Genomic DNA, 10,000 nt, shown 5'->3' on the forward strand with positions numbered 1-10,000 from the left:
ATTCAATTATGAAAGTACGCTGTACTGGACTTGCACCCCTAGTTACGCAGAAGTGCAAGCACAGAAGCGGATGACCGGACCTTACCAACATACTCAAAAAAGTATTCTATACTGGGGTCTGTGCTCTTGACAAGCAGTGTTTCCAGTCTAGCTGTGTCAAATCGGGTGTGAAGTGTCCTTCTAGGTTCTGGCTGGTAGAGCAGAGGACTGAAAATCCTCTTTAGTTTCACGCATGGGACTCTAAATCCCAATTGCGCTAGCTCTGTGGTTCGATTCCACAACAGAACGAACAATGAATGAATGTGGGCGGTCAACCAGGTAAGCCTGTGCCCAGGAAAGAAAGGACTAGGGAGGGATTGAGAGAAGCTTTCACAGTGGAAAATGCAAAAAAGCATATCGTTCTTAGAAATTGTGGAATTTGACTCAGTTAGAGCTATGGTTTAGCATCAAGAGGGAAGTTTTGTAAAAGCAACAGGAAGAATTGCTCAGATACCCGTGAGCGTATATAACTTGGGTCGTGTTATAAATGCTCTGGCTAAACCTATTGATGGGAGAGGCGAAATTGTAGCTTCCGAATCTCGCTTAATTGAATCTCCTGCTCCAAGTAGAATTTCCAGGCGTTCCGTATACGAACCTCTTCAAACAGGGCTTATTGCTATCGATTCGATGATCCCTATAGGGCGCGGTCAGCGAGAGTTCATTATTGGGGACAGACAGACTGGCAAAACAGCAGTAGCCACAGATACAATTCTCAATCAAAAAGGGCAAGGTGTAATATGTGTTTATGTAGCTATCGGTCAAAGAGCATCCTCCGTAGCTCAAGTAGTAACTACTTTCCATGAGGAGGGGGCCATGGAATACACTATTGTAGTAGCTGAAATGGCGGATTCACCTGCTACATTACAATACCTCGCTCCTTATACGGGAGCAGCCCTGGCTGAGTATTTTATGTACCGCGAACGGCATACTTTAATAATTTATGATGATCTCTCCAAACAGGCACAAGCTTATCGCCAAATGTCCCTTCTATTAAGAAGACCTCCCGGCCGTGAGGCTTATCCAGGGGATGTTTTTTATTTGCATTCACGCCTTTTAGAAAGAGCCGCTAAATTAAATTCTCTTTTAGGCGAAGGAAGTATGACCGCTTTACCAATAGTTGAGACTCAATCTGGAGACGTTTCCGCCTATATTCCTACTAATGTAATCTCCATTACAGATGGACAAATATTCTTATCTGCGGATCTATTCAATGCCGGAATTCGACCCGCTATTAATGTGGGTATTTCTGTTTCCAGAGTAGGATCCGCGGCTCAAATTAAAGCCATGAAACAAGTAGCTGGCAAATCCAAATTGGAACTAGCTCAATTCGCAGAGTGACAAGCCTTTGCACAATTCGCCTCTGCTCTCGATAAAACAAGTCAGAATCAATTGGCAAGGGGTCGACGATTAAGGGAATTGCTTAAACAATCCCAGGCAAATCCTCTCCCAGTGGAAGAGCAGATAGCTACTATTTATACCGGAACAAGAGGATATCTTGATTCGTTAGAAATTGAACAGGTAAAGAAATAGTTCAATCACCCCAGAATCGTCGAAATCCCCTCGAAATGGAGAGCGGCGCAAGTCTCACACTCTTTCTCTCACTCTCTATCCTCTGTCTTTCAGATTTTCCCCTCGTAGCTGATACAGTTAAATATTATTATGTAAGGGAGCTGATCCACAGGATTCAATGGTGAATTCTGATTTCCCCACAGACTGAACCAAAGGAGAAGAATAGAATAATTCACTGGTGCAGGCGGAGCAGCAAACCTTCGTAGAAAAGGGAGAAAACCTGAAAAAAAACCGGAAGTCTTGGCTGTATGACAAATGCTAAAAAAAATGAGCTGCGTATTCAGATCCAAACGATCAAGAAAGGATCCCAGACTGCTCAAGATTATCTGCGCAGGATCAAATTCCAGTCTGATCAACTTGCAGCAGCAGGAGAACCTGTGACAGACAAAGATCTTGTCTTGTACACACTTGGTGGATTAGGCAGAGACAGCCACTGATCAGATTCAGCTGACCTCAGAGGGGACTGAGATGGTGGAGAATAGCCACCAAGGAGAGTGGCAGAAGACATCATATCCAAGGACCAAGAGAGCAGCAAATAAGATGAAATGTAAGTCACCAGTCAAAGCCATGAGGAAGAGCTCAAGGATTCAGGACACTGGGCTGACCATCCAGGAGAAGGCGACACAGAGGGTATCACAAAAGAATCTGGAAGGTAATCCCTCTTGCTCCAAAAATGCTTTTGCTATCCTAAATGCTGTCCCTAATACATATTATTATGAGATTGCTTCCAAAAAGTAATATTAAACTAAAAGGATCCAATGAAGAACCGGGGAATAGCTTATATCCAGTCCTTCTCTATGACTTGCCGAATAGACTTATTCGCAGCCATACACTGTCTTATTTAAAAGAGTCCCCTGTCTCGTGAACGATTGAACTTGGTAAACTTTGAAATAATCGTTTAGATAGCATTAGCCGCTTTTCTTCCTTTTCTCTGCCAGTCTTTCAAGTTCTCACCCTCCCAGAAAAGAAGGGAAAGTCTTCTTACTAGCTAGCTTTTATATCTCGCGAATAGGGAGTTAAGGAGTGTAACTAGAACCTATTTGTCACAAAGTTCAATACTCTCTAGAGGAGGTAAATCAATGGATACGGGTACGCCTGGTTGAAGCAGCCCCTACACTTCTATGGGTTGTTCCAGCCTCTGCTAGTGGGTGGTTTTTCATTTCTACAACAGGTGCTTGGTTCAAAAAAAGCTTATGAGTTGAGTTCGTCCTCAGCTACGGATTGGGGGCAGCATTCTCAGATTACTTGACTTGCTGCTAGCTTAGAGGAGAGAAAAAAAATCCCGCTTTCATTTACCTTTAAGTCTGAGAGAAGGCTTTTTCTTTCTATTAAAAGATCACAAATCAGAGGGGTGATCAGTCCTCTTTCAATCCTTCATCTTCTTATGAGTAGCCGCCACAGGGGGTCCTCAGTCTGAATCCTCCACTAGCATTGGACCAACAGTCAGTCTAGCTCTCGCTCTTATCCAATTTCCTTATCCTTTCAGGGCAAGGTCGGAGTAGTAGGAAAATACAATTTCTTTTGTTGCATGCGGACCCGCTTGTGAGACTGAAGAAATTGAAGCTAAATGACAATCTTAACCTACTTGCTTACAGGATCCTTAAGAAACTGTGGACTTTTGCACCTTTCTGTCTAGCTTGAGTTATCTTTTAGTTCTCTCCCCTCGGCAAAGTGGATAGGAAAGAGTCTTGCTTCCATTCCACTAGCCAAGAATAAGGAGAGTGACTTTCTCTTTTGAACCTCTTAAGCTGACTTGAAAAAAAAAGTGGTACACCCCTCAGAGATATAGGGACCGCCATGCTCGTCCACTTTCTTGATAAACGACTCGATGCATTTTCTCTTCCTTGCCGCTGAGACTGAGACATATCAAAAAGATCTATTACTAAAAGGAGATTGGGATCATCCTGTGGTTACCGGATGATGGGAATAACTAAGCATAAATTTGGAAATGAGCACGAAATGTCTATAAATGAATTTTCTCATTATTCGTTATTTCCGGGTCTTTTCGTTGCATTCACTTACAACAAGAAACAACCACCAGCGTTTGGTGCAGCACTTGCATTTTGGTGCATTCTTCTTCCTTTCCTTGGTCTTTCGTTCCGTCATATTCCAAATAACTTATCTAATTACAACGTATTAACCGCTAATGCACCTTTTTTTTATCAAATCTCAGGGACATGGTCTAATCATGAGGGTAGTATTTTATCATGGTGTTGGATCCCAAGTTTTTATGGATTCCTTTTTTGTTACCGGGGTCGACCCCAAAGCCATAATGTCTCAAAACGAAGAGGCTATAGAGAAACTTTGATTTTTTCCTTTGTCTCGAACTTCGTGAAGAACTCCATTCTATCTCTCCAACAAAAAAGTTGGGCTGCGCCCCAGTTGTACACTCCCTTCGTTCGGAGAACCCTTGTTGATTCTGAACTTCGTTCGCAAAGTAAGCGTCCTTTTAACGGGCCAGCCCTTTTTAATGCGCCGCTTGACCCTGTTTTGAAAATGAGCTTTGCTCTTCTGGGCGCTGGGCGCTCCCGTGGTTCGCGAGAAGGAAAAAGGACTAATCTTTTGTTACATCTGGCACGAGATGAAAAAGAGAGAGCTTCGTCTATCGATGAACAGCAGATTGACGGAGCTCTTGGCATTGCTTTGTTTTTCTCTCCTTTCCTATCAGCGAGTTCCGATCCTTTTGTTCGAAATTTCTTCGTTCGTACCGAACCGCTTGCAGAATCAAATCCAGTTCCACAAGATCCTATATCAGCTATACATCCTCCTTGCATTTATGCCGGAGATGTCGCCAGTGCTATGGGCTTTGGGTTATGTAGATCAAAAATGATGAATGGGATTGTGGCACTCCACTCGCCGCCAATGCGGAAGGATGCCGCCGAAAAGAATGGAACGCTGCTTCGCTCTGCTGGATGCGTCGGATCCCATATAAGAAGCTCGCTCTTTACCCGATCATTCAAACATTTTGTGGGCGGCGCGCCTGCTCTATTGTTGCGTAGCAATAGAAGCCTGCTCATGCTGCTTCGGCGGCGCTTTTTCGCCTTCTCTTCGCTCTGGACAGGAGCGCTAATGGACACGGGGAGGGAGCAGGCGAAGCGTGTCGTTCGTAATGGAAAGAAAGACACCACTACTTCGCCTCTTTGTTGGACCGCCGGCGCGAACACGGTGGTCTCTGACCAGGACCAGGAACCAATTCGAATTTGGATCTTGACATGTCGGTTGTTTTTAACCGTAGGCATCTCGCCAGGAAGTTGGTGGGCTCATCATGAATTAGGTCGGGGTGGCTGGTGGTTTCGGGATCCCGTAGAAAATGCGTCTTTTATGCCTCGGGTATTAGCCACAGCTCGTATTCATTCAGTAATTCTACCCCTTCTTCATTCTTGGACCTCGCTTCTGAATATTTTGACTCTTCCATGCTGTGTCTTAGGAACCTTTTCAATACGGTCCGGATTGCTAGCTCCCGTTCATAGTTCCGCTACAGACGATACACGAGGAAGATTTTTATGGCGGTTCTTCCTTCTAATTACAGGCATATCTATGACTCTTTTTTACCAGATGAAGCAGGAGGCATCGGTCCGTAGAACCTATAAAAAAGAGATGGTTGTGGCGCGAAGTACTCTTGTGCACCTACGTCACTCGGCTCGCGCGCAACCCCGCCCCGTTATGTTATGTTATGGAAGAATTTAGCTTCTTGCTGGGCTGGTTATTCAGAGCCAGCAACTGGCTGCCGGATTTCGTCCCGTCCATAGCGCTTCGGAAGTCACTCTGGCGTGGCGCTGCTGGATACTTCTGATCAATAGGAATAGGAGGAAAAAAAAGCTTATGATGAGCATCTATTGGAGTCGATCATTTCCAAGATCTAATTCTAGTTTCTTATTATGTAGTGGAAACGCCTCACAATCTTCAGTTTTACGCTTACGCTTAAGGGAAGAAATGTTCTTGGTGGATGCAGGCCCTGGTACCCCCAAAATTTGTATGCAAGATGAGCTTACAGGACTGCCAATCAAGCGAGCCACCAGGTTTGAGAATAAGGTGGGATCCAAGAATGTAGTGGCTGGTGAATCACTGATCAAAAAGCGGATTTTTGAGAGATTCTTCATCGATCTAGTGGCCGGTGAATCACTGATCAAAGAGCGAGCAGCCGCCAGGTTTAATGATTTTGTGGGATCCCTGGATGTAGCGGCTGGCGAACCGCTTCTTCTTCCACAAAGATTCAGACAAAACCGAGCTTGGATAGAACTGAAGAAGATTTGGCGAACGAAGAAAAAGGTCAAAGGGTTTATTATAAAAAAAATCAAAGGAGGTTATTCAGTAGCCATCGCGGGTTTCATTACTTTTCTTCCATTCAAAAAAGCTCTTCTAAAAAAAAGGATAGCGAATGATCGATTCACCATTGATAGCATTAACCCTAAAAGGAGGGATATTGTGATAATAGCGGCAGATCAAACAAGAACTTGATGAAAAGATAGAAAAAAATTATGAAAAATCCGAAGCCCACCTTAATCCATTTTGTTGAGGATCTTGCACTTATTCCGGCCCTATATTTACATAGCCAAGAAAGGCTCTGGCGATCATGCGTGACTGGCGGAGCGCCTATCGCCCTGGCACGGCACTCTAAAATGCATGTTGGGTTGGGCCAGCAAGAAGACTTCGACTAGGGAGACGAAGAATGGAATTGAAGAAGGCAGCATAGTCTAAGATAACAGAATGGAACACCAACCAACAAGTAAGTGGTGGATTTGGATGGAGTCTCGCAGAAGAAGAGTACGCGCGCTAGCGCGCCCCAAGACGTCAGTCCTTTTTCTGCTTGCTGGCCAAGGTCAGTTTACTGAATCCCCCTTCCAAACACCAACCCAATCTCCATTCCTTGATGAGAAATGAGCAAGACCATATGTTTATCAAAAATATAGCCCCTATATAAACCTAGCCCTTACTACCTGAACTTCTTGCCTTCAAATAGGACTAACTGCCCGAACCCGCTTGCTTATCTTCTACGATCTAATTAAGTTAAGCAGTGGTTATTTTTTTTTTAAGTGACTAGAACTTCTATCAACTACTATTCTAGCACCCAGCTGTGCCATGTGTTTATTCTATTCTATTCTATTCTTCAGGTATTCCTTTGAATAACTCATCTTTTCAGGTAAGACAATTTGAAGATCTTCTTAGTCAGCCTATCTGTATTCTTATCCTCTAGTGCGGATCCAATCAGATTTTATAAAGCCAAGGCCTGACATCCATTGTGGGGATCATCTTTTATCGGGAGACATGGCCTGGTGGTTTCTGATCGAGATTCCTAATCAATAGGGCGAAGAGCTCTTCGCATGATCTGGTCCTACCTTTTGTCTACGCTATTTTTTTGTCCCTTCTCAGCTGCTGTCCTTACTCCGGATAAATTGGAACACATTGATTCCGTTCGTTCCTGCCCTTCGCTTCAGGCCATAGTGCTTCTGAATTATTTCTATACCCCTTTGATGATGCAGCCTCTGACTCTCGTGGGTAAACTCCTACTTGATTAGTTAGAACTTCTCTGTCTCAACTCGTGGACCTATCTATCTTCTTCTTTTTAAGAGATAGGGGTTTGCTATTCTCACGGATTGCTCATATTTATTTACCCCATTGAATAGTTTTTGCCTTGTTTCAGCCCTTCCTTCATCTGAACCTTCCAAGTACTAATCTATCTTTATGGGGAAGACCCTTCATCTGACCTCCGGGCTACCCTGTCAATTGTAAAAAGTAGTTGAGTCGTGTCTCGCAGGAGCAAAAAGAGTGAAATGAGGACGTAAGCCCCCTAGGTCTTCCTCTTCCTTCTAAACTAATTGCTTTCGCTTGACTCTTCCAGTAAAAAAGTATACTGAGTGGTTGAAGGAAAGCGAAAAGGAATGGCTTTTTCATGTACCAGATCCGGTGAGCCAGACATCAAGCAAAAATGGACATACAATCAAAGAGTAAGGAGCAGTTATTTGCAATGACGGGTGGATTGGTCAGAGCTGCAAGGAGAGACTCGGTTATGGCGCGATAAAGAGCTTGCTTCAATGCTCGGATTCCGGTAGAAAGTAAGAGCAGTAGCATATTCATAGGAGAGCTTTGTACTTGAAATTAGTAGTCCCGGTAGTTGGAAAAAAGCTCTGAATACAGATTCAAAGCATCAAGATAGGTAGTCCTATCATTAGTTGGCCAGTCATAGCAATTTAAGTAGAAAGCTTGCTTCGGGATCAGATCATTCAACTAAAGCTGTCAGGCCGGGTAGGCTTTGAGGAACATTGGGGGTTCCTTATGTTGTGACTGAGCAGATATGTCTATTGTGCCCGGCAAAAACAGATTTGCAAGGAGTTTGCCAAAGGCTTTCTCATTCGGAAAAAAACAATTTCAAGTATATTTCCCTTCTCCATTCTCTGCTCGGATGATTGCCGCTTGTGTGAATTTCATTGCTGTGGGTCCCGTGTGTGCTCGAATAAGATTGTTTTAGGATTCTATTTAGTTGAATTTCTTGACTCCGCGGTGCTGGTTATCGAGTTTATGGCGCCGCCGACCATCCAAAAAGTCAAAGATGGCGTCGGCATTTACTTATTATGCTCTCTTCTAATAGTGGTCCCTTGGTATTCAGGTTGTAAAATCCTGATAGGAAAGTCGACTGTTATACCTTGTTTTTGTAATGGCCTATCTTCTTTAAAAAGCCGAAAGATAAGGATTTCGCAAAACTTTTGCGTTCCTTTTTCTTTGAAAAGAAAACCTTACCATTTTTGGGCCGCTGTTACCATTTCCATTTCCTGAACCTAAACCTAACTAATACTTAGTTGTTTCCATTTCCTCATCTGGTGATAGATCCTCATCTTCTTCTGGCTCAAATCCCTTTTTCATATCCAGGGCAGGCTTTAGGTACGCTTTAGTTTGAAATCATTAAAGATATGCTCGACCTCGTTTATGTCCATGGTATCATCGTACGTACCTTCTACTATCAACCAGATGAGATAGGGCTTTGAAAGGTCAGAGTCAGTCTCCTCTTTTTCTTTTAGGTCGTTTAGCAGTTCCCCAACCAGCTTTCTCCCCGAGAAAGCCTTCCTGAGATTCAAAGAAAAAGGTTTGAAGGTTGATCTCTGGGATCAGTGATAGTTCGGAACCAGCAAAGGGAGGCTGAAAAGCCGTAGTGCTAACGCACGCCCTGTAGTTTTGAAGCTAAAAAGACAGCAGCGAGCTCCGCGTCGAAAAGCGAAGCGAGCCGCGCTAGCGCGCTACTCTTCCTTTATGAGCGAGACTCTATCCAGATCTACTGATCTAAGAACTCCGCGAGCGAACTGAGCGAGCCATGAGGCGCCTATCGGCAAGGCTTGGAAAAGCCTTAAGTTTAGGCTCCCTTCCTTCACTGAACTGATTCACCCGGGTCCAAACCTGCTGAGCTAGCTAATTTTTCCTTTACGAGATCTCGGCTCTTCGGAATGATTGGAGAGAGCCCCGCCTCCTCTTGGTTGGTGCCGGGCCCGAGAGTGATGGGACTACTTCCTTAAAGAGCCTTTCGTTCGGGCCGGCAGGAGGGGCCCTGATCTATCAATTGAGGGAGCAAAAAACAGGCTTTGCTCCCCCTTTTTTAAATGAAGAAAGAAAGAAGGGTCGAAGTTTAGACCGCTCACAGTAGTTCTACCCATAGAAAAGATCATGAAAGAGGCGATCAGAATGGTACCCGAATCCATTTACGATCCCGAGTTTCCAGACACATCGCACTTCCGCTCGGGTCGAGGCTGCCACTCGGCCCTCAGACGGATCAAAGAAGAGTGGGGAACCTCTCGCTGGTTTTTGGAATTCGACATCAGGAAGTGTTTTCACACCATCGACCGACATCGATTCATCTCAATCTTGAAGGAAGAGATCGACGATTCCAAGTTCTTTTACCCCACTCAGAAAAAGTTTTCCGCCGGACGACTCGTAGGGGGTGAGAAGGGCCCTGACTCCATCCCAAACAGTGTACTACTATCGGCCCTACCAGGCAATATCTACCTACACAAGCTCGATCAGGAGATAGGGAGGATCCGGCAGAAGCACGAAATTCCTCTTGTAGTGAAAATAAGATCGGTTCTATTAAGAATAGGTCGTCGTATTGATGACCAAGAAAAGTATGGAAAAGAAGCAAGCTTCAACGCTCCCCAAGACAACAGAGCCCTCATAGTGGGGAGGGTAAAGAGCATCCAACGCAAAGCGACCTTTCATTCCCTTGTTTCGTCGTGGCACACCCCCCCCACAAGCACCCCCAGGCGAAGGGGAGACCAGAAAACGCCTTTCGTTTTCCCCCCTTCAGCGGCCCTAGCCGCCTTCCTTAACAAGCCCTCGAGCCTCCTTTGCGCCGCCTTCCTCATAGAAGCCGCTGGGTTGACCCCGAAGGCCGAATTCAATGGTAGAGAAG

At 44.7% G+C, this 10,000-nt stretch overlaps 2 protein-coding genes across 2 annotated transcripts in view; one reads left to right on the top strand and one right to left on the bottom strand.

Moving 5' to 3' along the window:
• Positions 1-3,815: 3,815 nt before the first annotated feature.
• Positions 3,816-4,382, bottom strand: LOC141032773 (uncharacterized). The gene has a single exon (XM_073506249.1). The coding sequence runs from the start codon at positions 4,380-4,382 to the stop codon at positions 3,900-3,902; it is 483 nt and encodes a 160-aa protein (XP_073362350.1). The 3' UTR covers positions 3,816-3,899.
• The window catches only part of LOC141032771 (uncharacterized), an 8,213-nt gene continuing 2,100 nt past the window's right edge, over positions 3,888-10,000 (top strand). Inside the window, exon 1 of the mRNA XM_073506246.1 lies at positions 3,888-10,000. This exon is cut by the window's right edge and continues 2,100 nt beyond it. Coding sequence (XP_073362347.1) covers positions 9,259-10,000 — 742 coding nt within the window. The 5' untranslated portion in view covers positions 3,888-9,258.

This window comes from Aegilops tauschii, unplaced genomic scaffold, assembly GCF_002575655.3.
Source record: "Aegilops tauschii subsp. strangulata cultivar AL8/78 unplaced genomic scaffold, Aet v6.0 ptg000601l_obj, whole genome shotgun sequence".
NCBI classification, from domain to species: Eukaryota; Viridiplantae; Streptophyta; class Magnoliopsida; order Poales; family Poaceae; genus Aegilops; species Aegilops tauschii.

Bases quoted from the DNA above. Each gene is read 5' to 3' on its own strand.
- LOC141032773 (XM_073506249.1), bottom strand. From the start codon at position 4,382: ATGCAAGGAGGATGTATAGCTGATATAGGATCTTGTGGAACTGGATTT.